This window comes from Oncorhynchus mykiss, chromosome 7, assembly GCF_013265735.2.
Source record: "Oncorhynchus mykiss isolate Arlee chromosome 7, USDA_OmykA_1.1, whole genome shotgun sequence".
Taxonomy (NCBI): domain Eukaryota; kingdom Metazoa; phylum Chordata; class Actinopteri; order Salmoniformes; family Salmonidae; genus Oncorhynchus; species Oncorhynchus mykiss.
The window spans coordinates 51,364,686-51,390,602 of record NC_048571.1 but is presented as its reverse complement, the minus strand read 5'-3'; the positions used below and the strand labels follow the sequence as shown (position 1 = coordinate 51,390,602).

The 25,917-nt window shown below is 42.1% G+C and overlaps 1 protein-coding gene across 12 annotated transcripts in view; it reads right to left on the bottom strand.

Moving 5' to 3' along the window:
- LOC110528964 (calcium-dependent secretion activator 1) overlaps window positions 1-25,917 on the bottom strand; it is a 166,227-nt gene that overhangs the window by 27,747 nt on the left and 112,563 nt on the right. For 2 of the 12 annotated variants that reach the window (XM_036983470.1, XM_036983471.1), the window contains exons 14-24: window positions 23,838-23,939; window positions 23,414-23,477; window positions 22,976-23,099; window positions 18,267-18,335; window positions 16,723-16,770; window positions 12,563-12,669; window positions 12,265-12,294; window positions 11,396-11,404; window positions 9,383-9,539; window positions 6,975-7,116; window positions 509-652 (exon numbers count right to left, since the gene is read on the bottom strand). In XM_036983470.1, the coding sequence (XP_036839365.1) occupies window positions 509-652; window positions 6,975-7,116; window positions 9,383-9,539; window positions 11,396-11,404; window positions 12,265-12,294; window positions 12,563-12,669; window positions 16,723-16,770; window positions 18,267-18,335; window positions 22,976-23,099; window positions 23,414-23,477; window positions 23,838-23,939 (996 nt within the window). The remainder of the gene's footprint in view (window positions 1-508; window positions 653-6,974; window positions 7,117-9,382; window positions 9,540-11,395; window positions 11,405-12,264; window positions 12,295-12,562; window positions 12,670-16,722; window positions 16,771-18,266; window positions 18,336-22,975; window positions 23,100-23,413; window positions 23,478-23,837; window positions 23,940-25,917) is intronic. The other 10 variants (XM_036983472.1, XM_036983475.1, XM_036983473.1 and 7 more) reach the window with 10 other exon arrangements.

Genomic DNA, 25,917 nt, shown 5'->3' with positions numbered 1-25,917 from the left:
CCCGAGAGGGCTGCTAAGAGCCAACAGGTAGACATGGAGTTTTACAACTGGCAGAATCACTAATGAAATGGGACTTAATTTCATATTCCATCAATATAAAAGTGGGATCATTATCATGGTGTGAATGAGTGAACATAATCTGTTTTAAAGTAGGCGTATCTGAGAGGCTCAGTAAAGACAAGCACCAGGAGCCCTAGGGAGCCCTATCAAAGCTCTCCTACTTCTGCACGTTAGGCATGGTTGGTTTTACAAATGCACTACAGGCCCTACTACAGTATGAGTAAAATGTGTCAATGTTTTATTGTGGCCTATTGTTGAGTCGCTGCCATTAGCTAACTAAGTCAAATCAACAAGGCCAAAGCTGCCCCCATCTAAATTAGGATTGGTGGATATTGCCTGTACATCTCCAGAAATTGAGCCAGTACTTCAGAGGACATGTGACATGTTCATGCCAAAAACACACATGCATTTTTCATGTTTCAGGCTCCAGCAGAGACTCAATACACACTCTGAGTCACATGTAGCTGCCATCCAGTTGGGTGTAGAAAAGCTAGGCATTGTTAGAAGGCTAACTGGTGGTAGATTTGGTACTTTGGGCATTTGGAGCTTGACATTTGGTAGACTCAAATCAGGAAGATTACTTGTTAGGCTCCTGTGTAGAGGAAACAGACATCAAATCAAATATACATAAGATGTGCTATAACAGTGGTAATATGGATGTGTTTTAGAAGGGAAAGTGAAGCAATGCCAAAAAAAAAGAAAAACAATTGGTGAGGCAGAGCAAATTTACAAGACAAATAGCCGTTATTAAGTTGAAACAAGTAAGGGTATAGTTGCAATGACTAGAAGAGACAAATCTAATGTTGAAAAATGATGTGTAAAGAGTGTCTTATCAGCATTGAAGAGAACAATGACTAAATATAGTTAACAATTGATAACTCAACATATGGTGACAGCAAATAGCTTTGACGTTAATACAAGGGATACCATATGAACACTAGGGAATACCAAACAGAGGAAAAATGTTTCCGACAACATTTTCAGACATATGGTCTTAGCTGCAATAGGAAACATTTGAATTCAATAGATAGTAAATAATCTTGCTAGTACAAATTCATATATTTGGTAACGATTTACTTTGATTACATATCCACAACACATTTAGTACACATATTTAAGTATTTCTTGAACGCTTTACAACAGGTCTCAACAACATTATTAAAGGTTAATGAAATATATTCATAGCATATCTGTAGTGTATTCATGTCATGCTATGCAAGAGTACATATTTATGTTTCTTAATAGATGCATCATTACAATGACAGTTTAGTGTCATCATTATGGCTGTTCTCAAAAGTATGCTTCTGCCATACCAGTGTTAGTGAATATGCTAAAATGCCAAACCACATTTAGATAATGATGCTGATATATAGCCTGTACCAGCCCCATTCCCCACACGACTTACCTTCTTCTTCTTCTCACTGAGGTCAATGGTGCATAAAGATCCCCACGAGGTTGAATCCTCCGGGTAAATTTTACGGATAAAATGTTGTAGTTGATACTATAACTCTTCCGTAACTCATTAACAGCCCTTCTCCACATCACAATTAAGTTAGTCATACTAGTCTATTCTGCACACATGAAGGTTATGAATGCTATGCAGTCACATGAAAGGCAAATCAATTTTCCCAAAAAGCATTTATAGCTAAGCACTTCATGGTAATTTCCTGTTCAGTTTGCCACTCTGATCTATAACACCAACATTAAAGGTATATGTATGAATTTGATGCAGTTAATGTACTGTCATTTCTATTTTTTCATTCATAAAGCATTTATAAGGCATTTATAAACATGCCTCACTTATCAAAAATAATACGAACACAATACAGAATGGTATTTTATTTACATTTTCCATATGTAACTTTAGCTAGCTAGCACAGAAAACATTGCCAAAGAATCCTACTATTGACATTTTTCAGTTATTTTTTCTTGAATAGATTTAACAAAGATTCATATTCAAAGAATTCAAATTCAATTCCCCATTTCAGACTGATAGCTAGCAATAACTATTTTAGTGAGTAAAACGTAATAACACAAGGTGGTAAAGCTAGCTAGTGTTGTAACGATTGTCTTCGGGTGAAAGAGAGGACCAAGATGCAGCGTGATGATAATCCATATTTAATGGGAATACTTAAATATCGAACAAAAACAACAAACAGACAAAAAGGAAGGAAGGCGAAACAGTCCCGTAACGTGAACACTAAACACTGGAACAGGAACAATCACCCACAAAATACCCACAGAATATGGCTGCCTAAATATGGTTCCCAATCAGAGACAACGATAGACAGCTGCCTCTAATTGAGAACCAATCTAGGCAACCATAGACGTACAAAAAACACCTAGATAGGAAAACACCCCCATAAACATACAAAACACCTAGACAAGACATAAACACATATATCACCCAGGTCACACCCTGACCTAAACAAAATAACAAAGAAAACAAAGAATACAAAGGTCTGGGTGTGACAAGTGTTTCCCACTTATTCAACATTTTGTTAACAATGTTAGCTATTTCACTGTTTACATTGTACTTTTGCACATTACAGACCTTTTAAAACAGGACAAATTTAAGAGACCATAGAGATATATAAATAACTCATCTTTGTATATGTGCCATTCTAGCGTATGTGACAGCATAGGCAGTGACATGGAAAATATCTCCATTTAGAAGTAGTCAAAGTTCTTCTTCACGATTGGCTGATCCCGCCTGATGACCCGGTTGGACATGACTCCAACAAGGTCATCAGGAGGGATCAGCCAACGAAGTTGGATGTCCCACCCAGTTGACTACAATAAAATGCTGGATGCCCTCAATGGCGCTGTCCATGCTAATATGGCGCTGCCCATGCTAATACGGCCTTTTGGCAACTAGAAGCCTCTATCATTCTCTATGTTTTGACTGCAGATGAGAGGTAAGTCATGGTGGCATCGCTTCCGGGTGACAGCCTAGCATTCTTCTGGCTTTTAATAGCTTGGAAGATTCCCAAAAATGATGTCATGGCTTTAGAAGCTTCTGATAGGCTCATTGACATCATTTGAGTCAATTGGAGGTGTACCTGTGGAGGACTACCTTCAAACTCAGTTCCTCTTCACTTGACATCATGGGAAAATCAAAAGAAATCAGCCAAGACCCCAGAAAAAAAGATTGGGTCATCCAAATGGACAATGACCCCAAGCATACTTCCAAAGTTGTGGCAAAATGGCGTAAGGACAACAAAGTCAAGGTATTGGAGTGGCCATCACAAAGCCCTGACCTCATTCGTATAGCATGTGCGAGCAAGGAGGCCTACAAACCTGACACAGTTACACCAGCTCTGTCAGGAGGAATGGGCAAAAATTCACCCAACATATTGTTTGAAACTTGTGGAAGACTACCCGATACATTTGACCCAAGTTAAACAATTTAAAGGCAATGCTACCAAATACTAATTGAGTGTATGTAAACTTCTGACCCACTTGGAATGTGATGAAAGAAATAAAAGCTGAAATAAATTATTCTCTGTCACGTTCTGACCTTTATTTCCTTTGTTTTGTCTTTATTTAGTATGGTCAGGGCGTGAGTTGGGGTGGGCAGTCTATGTGTGTTTTTCTATGTTGGGGTTTTGAGTTCAGCCTAGTGTGGTTCTCAATCAGAGGCAGGTGTCGTTAGTTGTCTCTGATTGAGAATCATACTTAGGTAGCCTGGATTTCACTTTTGAGTGGTGGGTGTTTGTTTCCGTGTGAGTGTTTGTTGCCACACGGTACTTTTTCGGTTTTCGTTCATGTTCACGTTTATTGTTTTGTATTTCATATAGTGTTCAGTTTATGTCTTAAAATAAACGTTATGGACACTTACCACGCTGCGCATTGGTCCTCCGATCCTTCTCGCTACTCCTCCTCAGAAGAGGAGGAAGAATGCCGTTACATTCTCTACTATTATTCTGACATTTCACATTCTTAAAATAAAGTGGTGATCCTAACTGACCTAAGACATGGAAGTTTTACTATAAATGTCAGGAATTGTGAAAAACTGAGTTTATTTCTGGTAGGCTCACGTCACTGGACAGCTTGCGACTGAGTTTTCCTTTGTAATTCATGATAGTTTTCAAGCACTGCCACATCTGACGAGCATCAGAGCTGGTGTAATAGGATTTGATCTTGGTCTTGTATGAACGCTTTGCCTGTTTGATGGTTCGTCGGAGGGCACAGCGGGATTTCTTATAAGCGTCTGGATTAGTATCCTACTCATTGAAAGTGGCAGCTCTAGCCTTTAGCTCAATGTGGATGTTGGCTGTAATCCATGGCTTCTGGTTGGGATATGTACGTACGGCCACTGTGGGGATGACATCGTCAATGCACTTATTAATGAAGCTGTTGACTGATGTGGTAAACTCTTCAATGCCATCAAATGAATCGCGGAACATATTCAAGTCTGTGCTAGCGAAACTGCATCCACTTCATCGGACCACTTCCTAATTCAGTGCGTCACTGATACTTCCTGTTCAAGTTTTTTCTTGTAAGCAGGAATCAGGAGGTCAGATTTGCCAAATGGAGGGCGATATGATGATGATTTTTTCACCTCATAAGGTCCAAAAGTACAATGTATGTCTTAAAATAAACAGATAGCTACCATTGTTAACTAAATGTCTTATGAGTTTTATGATGAGTTTAACTTTTATTGACAAAGTTGGAAAATGTGTTGACATTGCCAGGAGCTAAGCTAGCTAGCTAGCTACATTAGTGAATTCATACTAAATACTACATACTAAAATAGTTATTGCTAGCTATGAGTCTGAAATGAGGAATTGAATATGAATACAATAAATATCAATCTTTGTTAAATCTATTTAAGAAAAGTTGAACTGAAAAATGTGAATAGTAAGATACTTCGGCAATGTCCTCAGCAATTGATTTATGTGCTACATCTAGAAAATGTCAATAAAAATGTTAATATTTCCTTTAAAATTCTGTGTTGTGTCTGTGTTCTTTTTGATAATTGAGGCACGTTTATAAATGCTTTATGAATAGGAAAATATAAATTATATTATATTGACTGCATAGAATTCATACATAGACCTTTAATGTTGGTGTTATAGATCAGTGGCAAACTGTACAGGTAATTACCATGAAGTGCATAGCTATAAATGCTTTATGAATGTGAAAACAGATTTGACTTTAATGTGACTGCATAGAATACATACATAGATCTTTCATGTGTGGGTTATAGACCAGTATGACCTACTTAATTGTGATGTGAACGAGAGTTGCTAATGAGATATGAAAGAGTTATGATATGACCCTCAACTACACAATTTGATCTGTAAAATTTACCCAGAGGATTCAAACCCGTGGAGAACTTTATGCACCATTGACCACAGCGAGAAGAAGAAGAAGGTAAGTCATGGGCCTATACCGGCCGGTGGGGGAAATGGGGCTGGTACAGGCTATATATCAGCATCATTTTCTAAATGTTGTTTGGCATTTTGGCATATTCACTAACACTGGTATGGTAGAAGCATACTTTTGAGAACAGCCATAATGATGACACTAGACTGTCATTGTAATGATGGATCTATTAAGATAGATAAATATGAGCTCTTGCATAGCATGACATGAATATGCTATAGATATGCTATGGATATATTTAGTGAACCTTTAATATTGGGGTTGAGACCTGTTATAACATGTTCATGAAATACTTATGAGTAATACATGTGTTATGGATATGTAGTCAAAGTAAATAGTTACCATATATTTTTACACAATTGCCCACAAATATATACTGAACAAAAATATTAGTTATAGTTCATAAAAGGAAATCAATCAATTGAAATAAATGAATTAGGCCCTGATCTATGGATTTCACATGACTGGACAGGGGCATAACTATGGGTGGGCCTGGGAGGGCATAGTCACACCCACTTGGGAGCCAGGCCCACCCACTGGGGAGCCAGGCCCAGCCAATCAGAATTAGGTTAAGTCAAAATAGGGCTTTATTACAGACAGAAACACTCCTCAGTTTCATTAGCTGTCTGGATGGCTGGTCTCAGATGATCCCAAAGGTGAAGAAGCAGGATGTGGAGGTCCTGGGCTGGCATGGTTACACGTGGTCTACGGTTGTGAGGCCGGTTGGAAGTACTGCCAAATTCTCTAAAACGACGTTAGAGGTGGCTTATGCTAGAGAAATGGACATTACATTCTCTGGCAACAGCTCTGGTGGACATTCCTGCAGTCAGCATGGCAATTGCTTCCTCAAAACTTGAGACATCGTTGGCATTGTGTGTGTGACAAAACTGCACATTTCAGAGTGGCTTTTTAATGTCCCCAGCACAAGGTGCAGCTGTGTAATGATCATGCTGTTTAATCAGCTTCTTGATATGCCATAACTGTCAGGTGGATGGATTATCTTGGCAAAGGAGAAATGCTCAATAACAGGGATATAAACACATTTGTACACAACATTTGAGAGAAATAAGCATTTTGTGCATGTGGAACATTTCTGGGATCTTTTATTGTTGCTCGTGATACATGGGACCTACACTTTATATGTTGTGTTTATATTTTATTCAGTATACATAATTTATGTGGATATCAACCTAGTTCATGTACGAATACATGGTACAAATGATCACCCCAAAAATATCTGAATATTTAATTTAATATGAACAGGAAAGCCTAAAATCATTGAGAGTAATTCATGTTTGAAAATATATTATCATCTACCTATATTGTATGTTGGGTAGAACCCAACATCCTTCCTTGATTAATTGGCCTACATGAAGAAAGGTATGCTTAGGCTACTGCAGTATGACTAGTCTGGGTGCCTGTCAGTTTCTGCTATAGCCAACTTGAATGCCGAAACTGTGTAGCACCCAGGATATATAATCATTACAATAGGGTGTTGATTCTAGATGTTGAGGTGCCCTTACTTGACAGGCTCCCAGGACTCCCTCTCGAAGCCCCTGTGGATGGACTGGGCGATAGATGACTCCATGAGGTCCACATATCGCACCACAAGGGGGGCGTACAGGTCCTGCAGGTGTCTATGGAACTGCCCGTTGCACAGGTTATCTGAGACAGGAAAGAGCATATATTAAGTCATTCATTAAATTGTAACACCAAAGGAACAATCATCAATTTAACAGCCAAGGGAGAATGACTTGGAAATGCTTCTCCTTCCTGTCTTCCTTGAAGTGATGGCTGTCTTTGAAAGGACTGGTTGTCACGTTCTGACCATAGTTCTGTTATTTTATCTTTGTTTTAGTATGGTCAGGGCGTGAGTTGGGTGGACAGTCTATGTTTGTTTTTCTATGTTGGTTTTTGAGTTCGGCCTAGTATGGTTCTCAATCAGAGGCAGCTGTAGTCCCAGTTGGTCAGCTGTAGTCCCTGTGCCCAGCTGTCAATTGTTGTCCCTGATTGAGAATCATACTTAGGTAGCCTGGGTTTCAGTTTTGGGTTGTGGGTGTTTGTCTTCCGTGTCAGTGTTTGTCGCCACACTGGACTGTTTCGTTCATTTCACGTTTATTGTTTTGTATTTCGCAGTGTTCAGTTTATGTTTTAAAATAAACATTATGGACACTTACCACGCTGCGTTTTGGTCCTCCGATCCTTCTCACTTCTCCTCCTCAGAAGAGGAGGACGAGGTTCGTTACACTGGTCTTATGAAAGCTATGCTGTGGACCCCTTGCTTTAAGCTTTTGAGTCCTATCAGAAGGAAGCTAATAGTAGTCTAGCTCCTCGCTATCAGCTACCGTACTAGACTATTCTCTCTGTTGTATATCTGTTGCTTATAGTTGTTTTTCAGATAAGGCATGATTCCTCTATATTCAACTGGTAAAAAGGCAACGCTAAAACAGACCACGGGTGATAGAATGGAGGCCAGTGTGTGCTAATGCGATGGCTCACGGCTCCACACAGTGGGTCTGTATTTTATCCCTTTGAGCGCTCGCTCTCCTTCTCTCTGTGTGGGTGTGCTTGTAGGCTATATGTGTGTGCTGAGTGTATAGAAGTCAAGGTCGATGATACACAGTAGGTGCAATGCTTATTTTGTTCCTTGATTGCCGCTCTCCAATTAGCCACTTGAGCGGCTGCTGTACACTTTGATGTATTTGTCCAGGAGTGAGGATGCAGGGCTCGCCCCTCTCCCAGCCACTTCTGTTTTAGATCTCATTAACTGCTTCAATGGCGTCTGACTTTTGGCGCCTGTCTGGTGCTAGGGATATTTCCTGCCATATAAGCTATCTGCTGTGGGGAGACAAAACAAATGACCTTCTGTGTAAAATGCCCCTGTGATATGGAATGGTAGTTGTGGGGATGTTGCACTGTGTGTGTAGTGTAGATTTTGACATTGTATACTGTGGAGGACCCTGAGGGAGACGGATAGATGGATGCTATTTTGGTGACCATATCACTCATCAACCGTGTGAGGTTTGCATGTTGAGTTATGCTGTCAAAGTCATGTGAATTAGAATGACTAGTATTACATGGAATTAGTCCGTGTATGCTACATCAGTTATACTGTATGTAAAGTGTGCACTATGAAATCCAACACATCATGTGTTGACATGCAGTGATCACTGGAGCCTTTGGTATTATAAAAGTCAATTGGGGAAGAATACCATTACTTTCGCCCTTCTGTTTGGCTTGTATCCAGATGGTCTAGTAACTATGATCATTGCAATGTGAATAACCAATCGGCTATTTAAAAAATAAAATGCCACTGTGAATGTGGCCAATTGTGCAGCAGTAGCAAGTGAGCATAACAAGCTGTGCCAGTCTAAGTCCATTAAACCACTGCAGGTGAACAACAGACTGCATTACATCCTTCCAGACTCCTGGCTGACAAGCTAAAAGGAGACATTCCCCAGGGATAATTAGCCAGTGTAGGTTCACTTCACAAAGGCAGTGGTAAGTGTTTCTTTTCTGGCTCACGCTTTCAGCACCCTGGACAGTGCTCCTACGGCAACTGCAGTTCATTAGGGAGATGACAGGGCCCACAGCAACCATTTCACTGTTAGTCTCTCAGCTCTTACTGCGAAGCTCCCATAGCGCCCTATTGTCCTCTCAATTACCTTCATCCCTTTCATTATACTGAAGTCAAATGCAGAAAGGATCATGCTGTGGGAAAGTAACATTAGATCTCAACTCTAGGTTTTAGTTTCTCCAGTTTGCCAAGACCAACCACAATGAATATTCAATAAAAACCCAGTCCTATGTGACATGAATGCTCCACTTCTGTTAAGTGTGTGCTGTATGGTTCTGGAGTGCTAAACGCTGTGCGTGTCTGTTCATAATGTAGCCCTGGTTCAAGGCCTGGATCAGGGTTGGAGTCACTCACAGTCGGTCCTCAGGAAGTCGTTGAGGAGCTGGAAGAGAGGGAAGCTGTCCCAGCTGTCAGGGGGCTGCACCTCCAGAGCAGCGTCCATGTCCACCGCATACAGAGACAGGAAGGTCTCTGCGTGCTCCACCATCAGGTCAGACCACCATGCAAACGCCTAGAGACGGAGAGAGACAGAGCGAGAGAGAGAGTGTGAATGATTGAGTGAGTGAGTGAGAGGGGGAGAGAGAGAGAGAGAGAGAGAGAGAGAGAGAGAGAGAGAGAGAGAGAGAGAGAGAGAGAGAGAGAGAGAGAGATGATTGAGTGAAGAATGAAAGAAAGAGGAATACATAGACAAAGAGAACGGGATAGAAGGTGGAATGAACGAAAGAGGTAGAGGGTAGAGAGAGAAGAAAAGGAATGGGAAGATAAAGGAAGTTTGAGAAAAATAAATAGAGGGTGAAAGAGGGGAAAAGGGAGGCAGGTAGAGAAACATACAAAAAGAGAGAGACAGAAACACAAATTGAGGATACGATTATGCAAATATAATACAAGCACATCTCTAACTACAAGCCTCACAGCACTGTCATTCTCTAGAGGAAAAGGGAGAGAATGCTACTCCACCGATCTACAGTATATAAGGGCTCTTTTCTTCTCTCGTTTTCACAATAAGTTGTCACCTCTGAGGCATCACACAGAGATCTCTGGGGTACACTTCACAGCTTTGAGCACAGTGTTTTAGTTCTGCGCTTGAGCACGGCTAAACGTGCGCTGTTCTGTTGGACCACAGAGAGAGACACAGAGAACTGCATAGACACGGCTCCTTGACTAAGTCATTCACACAGAGCTGCTCTGAGCCTCCCCATAGGATAGATAGAATCAGTGGAGTGACAGAGTCTGGAACAGGCTGGTCTCATGCAGGTTAACACTCAGCTTCCCATGCTCCCCTATCTCTTTCCATTGGAGGCCTTGGCCAGCAGCCATTCACATCGTCACACCTCTGTGATGTGAATGTTCCCATGCACTCTGGCATGGGACGGTTGGCATGACAGCGCCAGCAGCAACCAGCAACAGGATCTCTGGGTCAAAATGGTGAGGCTCATAACCATAAATAAAATCTTCATTATAGGCTTCGAGGATGATTAATCTTCTAATGCACCACATTGGATGCTGAATTGAGTAACAGCAAGGGTCAGTTTAATTTCTATTCAAGTCAATTAATGGTCTTTACTGGACATGGCATACACTATACACAAACATTGTATTAGATCACCAATTGAGTTAAATAAAAATGGAATTCACTCAAACTGAGGGTCCTGAGTTGGGGAGTGGAAGATGTGTCTATTGCTGCTTCTGCTGGTCTACTGACAGTGTTAGTGTAAATTTCTAATGGGGAAATTCACACAACAATGCACTTGAGAAATGCAAGAGGGGATAGAGTGGGTCACGTTGACCCTGACAAATGGCATGCTTTTTTCCATTGAGAGTACTCAAGTCTACAATGGAGGAGGATCAGCTTGTTGGGTCAAGGTGACTGGATCACCTCTCTTACCTGTCACACAGCTATCCTCAAACACACAGCACTACAGAGCAGGTCTTTCCCTGACAGGATGGGACCAGAGTTGGCTGTGGCAGTTGAGGTGGACAGAGAAAACTGCACCAGACCAGATGGTGAGGGGGGCGATGTGGTGGTGGGGGAGGCTACTATTTCAGTAGGAGGGGTCTAAGTATGATAGACAGGGACACTGCCACAGTGCTTGTTGAGTTATGCCTTATCACCAACGGCAACCCTTTGGGTTGAACAAGCACTTGCACAACTCTCTGGGATGGGCTGACAGCAACTACAAGGGAAGAAGTTGGGGTACAAGGCTATTACTAGACAAGGAAGATGGGAACAGTTAAGATCATCCCTGGGTATTGGGCATTTTCAGGACATGCACATAGTATGGGAGGTGGGTGTGGCAGGGGTTAGGGGTCATGGCAGGTGGGGGGTGGCGAGGGTTAGAGGTCATGTTATCAGGATCTATCACATACCTCTTTGCCCTGTTCGGACATTCCCCGCAAACAAAACAAACAATGAGAGAACAGGAAGGGGTTAAGTCAGGTACACTTCTGCAAAGTTGGTGTCCCCGTGTTGACTTTTTTCCTCTAATGGTTAGTGGGCAGGAAATATGCGATGATGACAGTGAAAGAAAGAAATGATCCAAAACAACAGAGAACATTTTTTGTTGTTGTTTCAAAACATACTCACGAGGTCAAGGTCTGTTAAAAAATATGCCAACATTCTATTTTGTGAATAAACATGATATACACGAGGAAAACCATGCACTTGCACTAGCCACATAATCAATAGACACATTTGGTGTTTAAAAATGGGTCACTGAGGTCTGTAAATTATCTTCACGTTTCTGGAAAGAGTACAAATACAGTCATGTGCCACTAAAAAGTGTGTGATACAACAACAGGATGATCGAGTCTGTGAATCATCATCACACCCAACCTCCACTACACTACACATTGTACTACACTGCTCTACCAGACCCATGCAACTTCTGTGGGGGACACCCTTGTTCACAGGAAAAGCAACTGTGACATCACAGAGAAAAACTTCCTAGCTAGCGCCTAGGGTAGGATATGAGGTAATATGGTTACTTAAAGCCCCGCTGGTTTTCACATCCAGGTGGGCATGTATAGCAAACAAAGTAACCCAATCAGAAGTCCCCCAGTCAAACTGCGCACTGCTCACCGTTGTCATCCAAAACTAAGCCTGGTGCACATGAAATGATGAAACCTTTTTGACCTTTGAAACCACACCTTGACCTCCTACCGTGCAGGCCAGTGCTGTCTGGCTAGCATGCACCAGTGAGATATGGAGAAAGAAAACAGAGATAGGAATACTGTACCAACTGATTTCCAGTACTTGTGACTGTAGCCTGTTAAACACAGAGTCAGACACAGAATAAATGCCCCATGGTTCTCTGTAGTTATTCATTCTCTGCTCTGGTAATAACTGACTTAGGATTTTCCCTGGTCACGTTGCACAGTGTTTGATAGGAATATATTAGACAAAATGTGTGTGTGTGTGTGTGTGTGTGTGTGTGTGTGAGAGAGAGAGAGCGAGACAGACAGACAGACAGACAGACAGACAGACAGACAGACAGACAGACAGACAGACAGACAGAATGTGTGTAATGTACTCACCTCTGCATGGTGCTCCTCATTCTGTTGGAGAACCTCGATGACCAATTCGGCCAGGCGGATGGTGTCCTCCAGCTTTTTGGCTGGGGTGACTAAGCGCCCTACATTCTCTGAAGCACAAAGGTCACAGGTCAATATGGAGGGAGACACATGGCTGTAAAACCTCCCCACAACGTCTGAGCAACGGTAATGGTAAAGGTGTGCTATTGTGTAAGCCTCAGAGGGCAACACTGTAATAACACCATCAAGAACAACGCAGGTATAATGAGACAAATGAAAACAGGGAAAACAACATATGTTCCACAGTTACCATGCAAAATGTGCAGAACGGCGTGCAGCACTCATGTTCTTTTCTTCATGTTTAACATGTGACATGCAAAGCTACTCTCACTGTCGTCTGGTACTTTCCCCAGCTGAGTAGGATAGCTGTGACAACCAGGATAAATATAACCACTAACAAGTGTAGAGTGCCAATATTTGCATTATTACAATAATTGTTTTCACATCAAATCCATCTTGAAGAACAAAAAAACACAATAAAGTCTGGTGTTCACATACTACTATTACTAATGGATACCAACTCAGTCTACAGCAATCATGTAACAAAACACAACCAACGGACGAAACCCAACCAGCTCAACTGACCAATGAGGTTGTGATGATACTACACATAAATGTCAGGTTTTTGAAGAAAATAAAATAATAAGTAATATGGTGAAGAGAAGGTACAGTGGGGTGAACAAGTATTTGATACATTGCCGATTTTCCAGGTTTTCCTACTTTCAAAGCATGTAGAGGTCTGTAGTTGTTATCATAGGTACACTTCAACTGTGAGAGACAGAATCTAAAACAAAAATCCAGAAAATCACATTGTATGATTTTAAAGTAATTAATTTGCATTTTATTGCATGACATAAGTATTTGATCACCTACCAACCAGTAAGAATTCCGGCTCTCACAGACCTGTTAGTTTTTATTTAAGAAGCCCTTCTGTTCTCCACTCATTACCTGTATTAACTGCACCTGTTTGAACTCGTTACCTGTATAAAAGACACCTGTCCACACACTCAATCAAACGGACTCCAACCTCTCCACAATGGCCAAGACCAGAGAGCTGTGTAAGGACATCAGGGATAAATTGTAGACCTGCACAAGGCTGGGATGGGCTACAGGACAATAGGCAAGCAGCTTGGTGAGAAGGCAACAACTATTGGCGCAATTATTAGAAAATGAAAGAAGTTCAAGATGACGGTCAATCACCCTCGGTCTGGGGCGCCATGCAAGATCTCACCTTGTGGGGCATCAATGATCATGAGGAAGGTGAGGGATCAGCCCAGAAATACATGGCAGGAACAGGTCAATGACCAGAAGAGAGCTGGGACCACAGTCGCAAAGAAAACCATTAGTAACACACTACGCCGTCATGGATTAAAATCCTGCAGCGCACGCAAGATCCCCCTGCTCAAGCCAGCGCATGTCCAGGCCCGTCTGAAGTTTGCCAATGACCATCTGGATGATCCAGAGGAGGAATGGGAGAAGGTCATGTGGTCTGATGAGACAAAAATAGAGCTTTTTGGCCTAAACTCCACTCGTGTTTGGAGGAAGAAGAAGGATGAGTACAACCCCAAGAACACCATCCCAACCGTGAAGCATGGAGGTGGAAACATCATTCTTTGGGGATGCTTTTCTGCAAAGGGGACAGGACGACTGCACCATATTTAGGGGAGGATGGATGGGGCCATGTATCGCGAGATCTTGGCCAACAACCTCCTTCCCTCAGTAAGAGCATTGAAGATGGGTCGTGGCTGGGTCTTCCAGCATGACAACGACCCGAAACGCACAGCCAGGGCAACTAAGGAGTGGCTCCGTAAGAAGCATCTCAAGGTCCTGGAATGGCCTAGCCAGTCTCCAGACCTGAACCCAATAGAAAATCTTTGGAGGGAGCTGAAAGTCCGTATTGCCCAGCGACAGTCCCAAAACCTGAAGGATCTGGAGAAGGTCTGTATGGAGGAGTGGGCCAAAATCCATGCTGCAGTGTGTGCAAACCTGGTCAAGAACTACAGGAAACGTATGATTTCTGTAATTGCAAACAAAGGTTTATGTACCAAATATTAGGTTCTGCTTTTCTGATGTATCAAATACTTATGTCATGCAATAAAATGCAATGAATTACTTTAAAATCATACAATGTGATTTTCTGGATTTTTGTTTTAGATTCCGTCTCTCACAGTTGAAGTGTACCTATGATAAAAATTACTGACCTCTACATGCTTTGTAAGTAGGAAAAGCTACAAAATCGGCAGTGTATCAAATACTTGTTCTCCCCACTGTATATGTGTGAGAGAGAGTCAGCAGAGGTAACTGGAGGACTGGGTAGTAGCCTATACAGTACCATACATATTTGGTTCCTCGTTCAGACTTCAGGGCATCTCAGGCAGGGTCAAAGATCTTTCGATATGGCTGACTTACCCATTTCTTAACGAATCAGTCAGACAGACTTCTCAGAACAACACCGACTTACTTGACTTATTTCCCATTTATCAGTCTGTTTACAGTCCCAGTAAAATGGAGAGATTAATGTGACAATGTGGACTTTTACACTGGCAGAAGTCCTCTCCTCACTGCTTCTGCTCTTTGTCCGGCATACACATCTGTCATTGTGCTAGTCGGTATTCTGTAGTAGCAGGGGTTTAATTGGCAGTGTACAGAGGTACAGTTCTGTGACGCACTCACACTGGCATAGCACTTTAAGCCCAGTGGTGTCCGTGGACTGAACTGTGGACAGAGGATTGCCTCTTTGACTGAGTTTTGAAATGACAGCCTAGTCACCCGTCTGGATGGAGGGATTAAAAGAATGCCCTCAAACAAAAAGGCAACTTCTTCCCTTCGTCAATGAAGGGGCAGGGGGGCTGGAGTGATACAGGTGAGGTGAGGGACAAGGGCACAAATCTAGATCTTCTATAACAGAAACTCAGTATTGCCACATTCTACAGTATACGGGATGTCTGCTGTTTTAGACCTGGGAAATCAGGTGTGAGCTCTGTCTATTCAGTGGAATTGAAACAATGTGTCACCCACCACACTCTTAGAAAAAAGGGTTCTAAAAGGGTTATTCCGCTGTCTCCATAGGAGAACAGTTTTTGGTTCCAGTTAGAACACTTTTTGGTTCCAGGTAGAACCCTCTGTGGAAAGGATTTTACATGGAACCCAAAAAGGTTCTACCAGGAACCAAAAAGGGATCTTCAAAGGGTTCTCCTATGGGGTCAGCCGAAGAACGCTTTTAGGTTCTAGATAACACCTTTTTTTCTAAGAGTGCAGCAGGATCGCAACCCTGAAACAGTCTGAAGTGACATTAACACTTATGATGACTACAGTATGTGCTATTATCATCTATGATCTCATCTTAGTTCACGTATTTATTTCCAATGTATCAACATTTCCATTGATATAAAAACATGGTCATCTATGGACAATAGCAGTCAATATCCAAACCATCTCATCACTTGTGGTCAAATTTTGCAACCATCAATACCAAACCATGACAGGTTTTGTATTCAAAACTATTGCATTTTAGTACATTGGAGATATTTATAGTTCATGCACTTTCTGCAGAGGAAGTAATACTTTAATTGTACAACAGCATACATTCCAAAGCATGTAATAACTGCTTTAACTTACATGTACTTGCAATAAAGCAGTGCTAACTCTGCAGGTTTCAATCACACAAGTGTGATACTCAATGGCAATGGTCTGAATGGTCTTAAAATTGCTCCCTCCACTTTCCCTCTTCCGCACTTCCTCACTTCTTTTTCTTCCTGGAAGTAATCTAGTGCAGTAAGGCCACATTATAGGAAAGAGGAAGAATTTTAAAACAATTCAGAGGATGTCCATTGGGGGAGCCACCACAGATGAGCGGTCTTAACAGGAGGGTTAGAGAGAGGACTTGACAGTTAAGGTTACCACAATCACCCACTGGGGAGGGCTGCATCTCCATCACTGGAATGCAGTGCAGGTACAGGGGAAACTACAGGGCAGGGGTGTGGAGACATAACGCTGTCACAACGTTCCTGTAACATTCCCAGGCCGTGCCTCAGGAAGGCTGTGAGATGTTATGTTGCTATGGCTCGAGCCGGGTTAGGATATGCTCATATATATGATGTCACCTGGATCCTGATCCTGATGATCTTTCTTATCTTTCTGAGTTTTCTCCGCTAAGTGAGAGTAGGAGCGAGGGGGAGCAGAGAATGAAAGAGAGGGAGAGACAAAGGACGGTGGGAGGGAGAGAGAGAGAGAAAGAAGAGAGGATAGTCAGTACTGAAAGCATAAGAGCAGGATAGAGTGGAAGTCTGGAAAACAGGTGGTTGAGCAACATCTTTCACCCTCTGATGTTAACCAGAACTCAGACATAGACACACACATAGCTTCATACAGTAAAACATACACATCCAACATACACATCCAAACAAAACCCAAACCTCCAAAAAGAAAACACACCCTTCAGGACATACAGGAAAACGCTGTAATAATAAAGAAAACACACCCTTCAGGACATACAGTAAAATGCTGTAATAATAAAGAAAACACACCCTTCAGGACATACAGTAAAATGCTGTAATAATATAGAAAACACACCCTTCAGGACATACAGTAAAAAACTGTAATAATATAGAAAACACACCCTTCAAGACATACAGTAAAAAACTGTAATAATATAGAAAACACACCCTTCAAGACACACAGTAAAAAACTGTAATAATGAAGAAAAGACATGACAATATATAAATGTTTCTATTGGAAAACGTGTAGAGATGTGTAGACATATTACATCCTGTCCTCCTTACGTTGCCACTTCCTGTTCCTGTTGTCTTACCCCTTTGGTGCCAAGTGTGAACTGATACAAAGGGAAACTCAATGATAATGTTCTCTATGGTACTGTGGCTGTATGGCATTCAACAGGACTGAGGGGGTTTACACAGAAGCAAAGTAAAAATGCATTCAAGTCGCAGACAGGCATGGGAACAGAAAGAGGAGCTGCCAGATACAGTAGAAAAGATATCTCATGGTCTTCACAGATAGATGGAGCCTTGGTCCTGCCCTGCTAGGAACTAACAGACAGATAGGCAGGCAGACAGACAGAGACCCTGGGTCTGGATCCCTCACAGGTAGCTTTCACAGACAGAAGCAACAGATCAAAAAGCCAAAGGACTTGAGAGAAGCAAGAGAGAGACACAGAGAGAGAGAGAGAGAGAGAGAGAGAGAGAGAGAGAGATTGGTTCAGGGGCAGCAGGGAATGGCAGTAGTGGAGGGGTGGGTGCCGTGCAAAAGAGGAGATGTTGAAAACTGAAAGACATGGTAGAGGAGAGGGGAAGTAAGGGGTGGAGGAGATGTTGAAAACTGAAAGACATGGTAGAGGAGAGGGGAGGAGAAGTAAGGGGTGGAGGAGGTGTTGAAAACTGAAAGACATGGTAGAGGAGAGGGGAGGAAAAGTAAGGGGTGGAGGAGATGTTGAAAATTGAAAGACATGGTAGAGGAGAGGGGAGGAGAAGTAAGGGGTGGAGGAGATGTTGAAAACTGAAAGACATGGTAGAGGAGAGGGGAGGAGAAGTAAGGGGGGGAGGAGATGTTGAAAATTGAAAGACATGGTAGAGGAGAGGGGATGAGAAGTAAGGGGTGGAGGAGGGTGTGGCAGGATGAGGAAGGTACTCACGAATGGTTAAATCCATCACTTGAGACGCCAAGCAGAAGACAGGATGCTCATACATTTCTCTCTTTTTCCCTACAAGAGAGGATCGGGGCATGCAAAAGGCTGGGGTCAAAGAAGGAGAGGTCAGAGTTCAGAGGGTAGCTGCATGAGGTGGTTAGGGGTCCCCACAGTGTCCTCTGTGGATGTGGTGGTGGTGGACTTTGGTGGTTGAGGAGGCTTGTGATGGGCCCGTGGAGACAGAAAGAGAGGCATCGATTTGACAGAAGTGTCGAATGTGGAGGAGAGTGGGTGTGTGGACAAAAGGAGTGGGGCCTGGGGGTCGCCTTTGTACACACTTTTATTTAACCATTCTTCATGCCAAATGGTATTAAGGAGTGAGACTTTTCTATCAAGTTGGAGATCTTCCCAGTCAAGGCAACGAACAAGCAAATGTTTATGAGGAGCAGAATTAAGGATTTTTCTGCAGTTTTTCCACTCCAAGATACTGAGGGGCATCTCCTTCGGTATCTTCGTCACCCTCAGCTTTTTTTAATAGTCACTAGGTCTGTTATGGTGACCATATTACCGGCACAATGGCAGTCAGAAGTCATGACCGCAGTCATGTCGTTTTGTCATGACCGCTGATGGTCATTAGTAGCCTACCAAACTTGCTAACTGCCTGGTACTCAGCACTCTATTGTCCCTGTAATCACTCTGACATACGAAAATCAAATAAAAAAATTAATGAGAGCCCATGAGCTCATGTTGCGCAACATTTTTGATGGCCTTCTAAAAAGAGGAGGATCCCATCAGCTTTCTATAGACTTCTATATTTATTTCTCAACTTTCTAATATTAAGCACATTGCTTCACTTTTCAACAGGAGTATAGCCTACCTGGCTGGCATGAAAATGAACCACGGGAAAAGCGTCCTCCATTCGCTATTTAAGCACATAGATGACATGTATTTTTTCCCCTGCCCCTGACAATGGTCCATTCTCAACCAAAACTAATTTCACACTTATATTATGTAGTATATGTAAAGACAAGATTAAAGACAAGATTAAATAAAAAATAGTCTGATGGGAGACAATATTAGCCTTTCACTTGTGAATTATATATTATCACTTGTGAATGATGCCCCTCGTGTGCAAAAAGGCAAGAAACAGCGCATGCCTTTTATTTTCGACTTTTTCATATCATAGTCACACACCTCATGGAGCCTAGCCCACAGGCCTATATGTTGATAAGGTTTATATCACAACTAAAGTGGCCAAATAAATTCTTAAAATGAAGCACATTAATCAGCTTTACAGCCAGTGTAGAGCCTAACTGGCATACATAAGCAGCGAGTGAGTTTCTAGTTTGGGGAATATCATTTTCACCATAAAAATACACCTCTGTAATAAAGCATTACAAGCATAATTGCCTTTGTGGTCACTTTTGATAATGGTATTTTCCCGCTAATCGATAGCATTTTGTAACATTCGCACATATAGCCTACTGCCGTGTGCACTTTGCTGCACTTATCATGTGAAGAAATAGCCTAATAGTATATCTACATCTTAAGCTAAATGTTGTATCTGTTGTATCAGCCTCATTGCTTTAAATAATATTCATTTGGGATCTATCTGTTCCAGAGTATATTTGGAATATTTATTTCTCGCACAGAAGGACAAGTTACCAATAGAATAGGTTGACTTTTGTACTACGGGGATAGTAGAATGACATAGGTTAGTGCTTTTGCTGTCCGTTAGGCCTACTCATCTTGTTAGCTGACGAAAAGTAAATCTAACATCTTCAATGTACACTTTGGAATTCGATAAGAAGGACACACTCATTTCAGTCCTAGATGTGTCTGTCTTCACTTGTAGCCTACTTCGAAGCTGAGATGCCTGTGAGAAGGACCCGATCACATGACAGGCATTAGCTAATAAGAATTTAGATATCTGAGAGAGCCATGTGAATGAGAGGTACTTCGGAGCACGGTGATTGGCAGACGGGAAAAGGAAATTAAAATTATTATAGGCATGGATTTTGGTGTCATTACAGACAAACAAGGAGGATGCTGTCAGGAAATTTGTGGCCTGGTGAGATTATTATCAGGTGCTTGTCAAATTGTGAACCAGAGAATGATGAAGTGAGTCCAGCCTGCTTAAGAAACAAAGCAGAGCGACTTTTTTCAAATCAACATTGGAGTTGCATCATGCAGCCTTTGAATGTTTTAAAAATCAAAACGTATAGTCCAACGTTTGTATCACAACTAAAGTCATATAGGAGGACCTATTTCTTTATTAACCACTCAACACAGAATAGCTAGCTGCATGTGTGGACTACTGTCACGCCCTGACCTTATCTTTGTTTTCTTTATTATTTTGGTTAGGTCAGAGTGTGACGAGGGTGGTATGTGTGTTTGTCTTGTCTAGGGTCTTTGTATATCTATGGGGTTTTGGTATGTCTAGATAAATGTAGGTCTATGATGGCCTGAATTGGTTCACAATCAGAGGCAGCCGTTTATCGTTGTCTATGATTGGGGATCCTATTTAGGTTGCCATTTTCCATTTTGGTTTTGTGGGTTATTGTCTATGTGTAGTTGCATGTCAGCACTTGTTGTTATTAGCGGCACGGTCGTTTTGTTTAGTGTTCTTAGTTTATTAAAGAAGAATGTATTCTCATCACGCTGCGCCTTGGTCTCCTCGTTATGACGACCGTGACAACTACCTCAGAAATCATTTGGATAAATGATCCTTTCTATTTTATATAGCTTTGTTCAATTGTATTCGTCATACTATAAAATAATGCCATGAAATTCTAAGTAAATCCTGTCTGCTAAATGGACTATATAGCCCACAGCCATATGGTATAGCCAGATCAGGACCTACATGTAACATAAGGACAACTCAGAGAATGCCATTTTGTTCTTCTGAAATAGACTACATTTTCTTCATCTCATGTTTCTTTAGACCTGCCTAAAATAAATCATGGATTTATTGTGATGTGTAGGCTATATTAAATGGATTTATTAGACTTTTTAAAATGCAGATGTTCCAAAAGTCTGCATCAGTGGCTTGTAGGTGTGGAAGCCATCAGATGCTAAATGTGTTTATGCTAATTAACGGTCAATTACCATGAGACCGGCAGTTGTTTGCTTGACAATCACCGGCTGACAAAATGTCATGACCGCCACAGCCCTAATAGTCACTGACTGGAATAGAGAAGAGCTTAATTTGAGAATGGAGGATTCGATTGCTGTAAAAACAGTATAGTTGAGTGTAGTCCAAGCTACACATACCTACACACAGATTTGTTTTGTAAATGTGTCCGTGGAACATGTTGCCAGTTCTGGATGCCTAGTAAAGGAAACTTGGGACATGCAACAGACAGATACTGGGTAGTCCCAGCATGCCTTGTGCATTAGCCTTCCTGACTTGTGTTCATACTACAAGGAGCTTGGAGAGAAGCAGCAAAGCCAATAAACAAGGAGGAGGAAAGCAGAGGGGGATAGGAGGCAGTGAACAGAAGATGATGATTATTTCAAAACAAAGGAGAGGATAGGAAAGGGGTAGGAGAGAAAACAAGGACAATTGTTGCTTCAGAGCATCACCCCACCTTGAAGCCACGGCGTTGTGAGAAAGGAGAGGGACAGTGGGTTGACTGGGCCAGAGAGAAGCTGAGGCACACAGGAGTCAGAATAAAGATGGAAGATTCACAGGGAGTTGAATGCATTTTTACTTACTGTACACATCTCTAACATGCACATTTATTTAGGGATCTACATCAATATAAAGGACACCTGTAAATGAAAAGAGGGTTTCAACTTTATTAGCACATCTAAAAGGAACAGCAGCCACAGGACCGGAAGCCGAGGTATTTTCACTGCAGCTGGGGACAGAACAGTTCTATTAATACCATATGAAGACAAAATCTTTGCTTTGAGTGAACTTATTTCCATTCATTGTTTGTATTTCAATGTTTGACTTTGTTTTCTTCTTAAATGCTGCTGTTATCTCCAATCCTTTCTGGGTAACAATTAAGTTCCTTACTGACATAGTTTTCCATTAAAATAGTTAAAAAGAAACACAAATAGCCTTTTCAGCAAAAAAACTATTTCTCAAGGATTATGTTGCTATCACTGTCTGTGAGTGGTCTGAGTAGGGGGGAAACTGAAAACTAGCTGTTATTGGCAGAGAGGTTTGGAACTCTGTTATTGGTACAGGATATTAATTAATTTACTGCCTGGCCGAAACTCCACCACGCAAAACCTGCTGATTAGAAGGTCCTGTGTAGATTGTATTTTCAACCAGCAACTATCAGGAAATAACACTGATCACATTTTTGTCACACTTTAACAGTGTTAGTTTCATCAGCTAACCCCACAACTGTAGTTTGTTAGCACCCATTGACCTGCAGGGGGCAATGTGGTAAAGCACCAGAGGGCATGATGTCTGTAGTATGTATATCACTGTGTAACAATAACGTGTGATAATCCCTGTAGATAACAATACTATTGTGGTAACAATGCTAGAGGGGAGACATAAATGACGACAGAACATTGTACAGTACAGTAAAGTACTGTGTGTGAAATAATACTCTATGGGTATAGCTAGTACGTTGTGTGATGCTGCATTGTGTAATTTAACTGTGTGTGTGTGTGTGTGTGTGTGTGTGTGTGTGTGTGTGTGTGTGTACGTTTGTGTGCGCATCTGTCAGTGTTTATTTGAGGTGGTCATCTACCTTCTACTTTGGCGTATTCTGAGAGGCGCTGGTAGTTGATCAAGGCTGCCTGCTCCAGACATTTACGGATGACTGTCTTCACCTCCTCCTGGGGCACAGGAGTCACAATATCCTTCATCAGCACCTGGAACGGAGCAGGAGACATTGGAGAAAAAATACTTTCCTTTTTGGGGCGTTACCACAAAAAAGAAAAGCATGGGAGTGTGCATGTTGACCCTTCACTTGTAGAGAACAGGAGACAAACATCTGTTTACCACACTCAGGTAGCCTATATTATATACAACATATAGAAACCAAATACACATCTATCCATAACACCTGGTCAATTCAAATGTGGATGAAACATTTATAATATTGTGTATATTTAGTTTAGGAAGGTGTGTGCCCATGGTTAATCGAACATAGGGTAAGGTTAGAAGAAGATGCATAATAACCTACCCTCTCAAGCAGGGACAAAGTGGCTTTCAGGGCCCCCTCCGGTCGACCAAATGGAAAACAGTACCTGTGAAAGAAATCCAGTTTAATTTCTGTAGGGTTTATTATGAAGGTTTTCCTTCATCATAAGACCATTCTTTATCCTCAAGGATTTCTACAATTTATAAATGACTACCCACTGGGCACAGACGTCTATTCAAGGTCTATTGGTTTAACGCAATTGAATAGAAATAACGTTGATTCAACCAGTTTGTGCCCAGTGGGCAGCTAGTTCTTGAGATCAGAATGTAAGTACAATTTTGCAGAGCACAGTGATCGATACATGATTGACATCTGTCACAATCTATAATCTGTGGTCTGATAAGTCCCATAGCCGTGTCTGTGCCAGGGTCAGTTATAGATTTAGATATAGTATTACAGCACACACCTGAAGTGTGTGATCTGGTTCTCCAGCAGAACACGCAGCCTCTCTTTGATATCCTCAAAGCGTTCCTTCTCCTCGACAGTGACAGTTCCTATCCCGTCAGGCCTGAGGGATATACAGTACCATAGAGTTTATATGGTTGGAGCATGGGGCAGGAAACACCAAGGTTGTGGGTTTCATTCCCACATGGTCCACATGAAGTACAATGAATATACAGTATGTGTTAACTGGAATATCCCTTAGGACATATTATATTAGTGTCATCGTAATATCCCAATTCAGAGTAGACAGTATGGCCACCACTGACACAGTGATCACAGGGGTCACACAAGGGTCAACATGGTCACTGAAGTTATAACTGCGAATTTCAGCTAACATGGTACATGTGTAGTGGCTAGCTATATGTCCACAGCAGAGCCCACAGTACGAAGAGTTTCTGTGGTGTATTCCACAGGTAAGAGCCAGCCATCTGTCTGGAACAGTGGGGCCACTGATATCTGAGGATGGTTACAGACGGGGGGTTATAACTGCACCCCCCCCAGCTGTGGCCCCCATCTTGTCTGACAAGAGTATCCCTCACCCCTCCCCTCCCCTCCTTTCTCAGTGTCCTTCACTGAGATTACATCCTGGGCCCGGTGACGCGGAGCATGTCACGTCTCCTGCTCCTCAAGCCGCTGTCACGGCGACCAGCGCCTCCTCTGTCACATGCACTCTGCTCAATTTCCCCCGTCCTCAGCCACGTCACTAACTATAAGGAGCCAGGCCCCTCAACCACACTCTCTTCCCTGTGTGTGTGTGTGTGTGTGTGTGTGTGCGCGCGCGCGTGTGTGTATGTTTCAGGCTATGATTGTCAGTGTTTGTGTTTTTATGTTCATCTGAGGCATGTCGATAAAAAGCCCTTAATAAGATGTGGTGTGTGTATAATCTCTGCATCTGACGATCCGTCAGAAATAAATCAACTATTTGATCATTTCACACTAATTATGCCTAGCCTCATTTTCTGCTCCTCCACAGCTTTCATAATGTTTTCATAACCTCACGCCCCTGTCCTGTATTATAATGGCTAGATGGAAATGGGAAGTCTTTTGTAACAGAGCGATCAGAGAAACTAATAACAGAACACCGGAAGCACGCCATATCAGAGGTCTGTGCTTCCTCTAGTTCAAGAAGCTACAGTATGTGACTGGAGTTCAATTACAGCCAATTCACAAATTGACTAGTACATCACATTTTAAAAGACAAATACCATATTTAACCTGTATTTAACATTCAAACACCACATTTCCAAATAATTACCTAAACTTACTGGAGGTGGAATGAAATCCACTCCAACCTTTAAACAGACAATTTATTCTCAATTTACTGTCAGGTTACTGTACTCTCTATAATAATCAGTTCATGCCCTGAGGCCATCAGGCTATTACGTTGTGGGTGGATGAGGGGAGTGAGGGGGGTTTTGGCCAAAGATGGGTTTCTCTCATGGGCTGCGCGGGGCTGTCATGGTCATGGGGACTGGAGGCAGGCTGGCTGTAGCTGTGGCCTGAGCTCGGACAGTGGCAGGAGAGACTCGCCCGTCACCCATGACAACCTGTCATCCTGTCATTCCTGACCTCCAGGCACACCGGCCGTCTGGAGAGCTCCCACTACAGTACACTACATCTCCCTCCCTTTATTTTCTGTCTCCATATTTCTCTCTCTCTCCCTCTATTCCTGACCCTCTCTCTTTATGTCCTCTCCGCCTCTCTCTTTTTCTCCCATTTTCCTTTTTCTCTCTCCACCCCCCACTCCTATCCTCCAGTCTTGGAGCTACTCCCGTCTTCCTGTCCAGCCTGATCATAACAGGACTCAAACAGACAGCCCACCTCAGCTTCATCACTGTCTGTCATAGGATGGGGGTAGAGGGGTGGAAATCAAATCAAGTCAAATCAAGCTTTATTTATACAGCACATTTCAGACATTTCAGTGCTTCACAGGAAAAAAATTGAATAAAAAAGCGGAACTATTTACTACACAACAAACATAAATTAAAAACGAAAGAATGCCAAAACTGAACGACTATAAAGTACCCCAAGGAAAAGCAAAG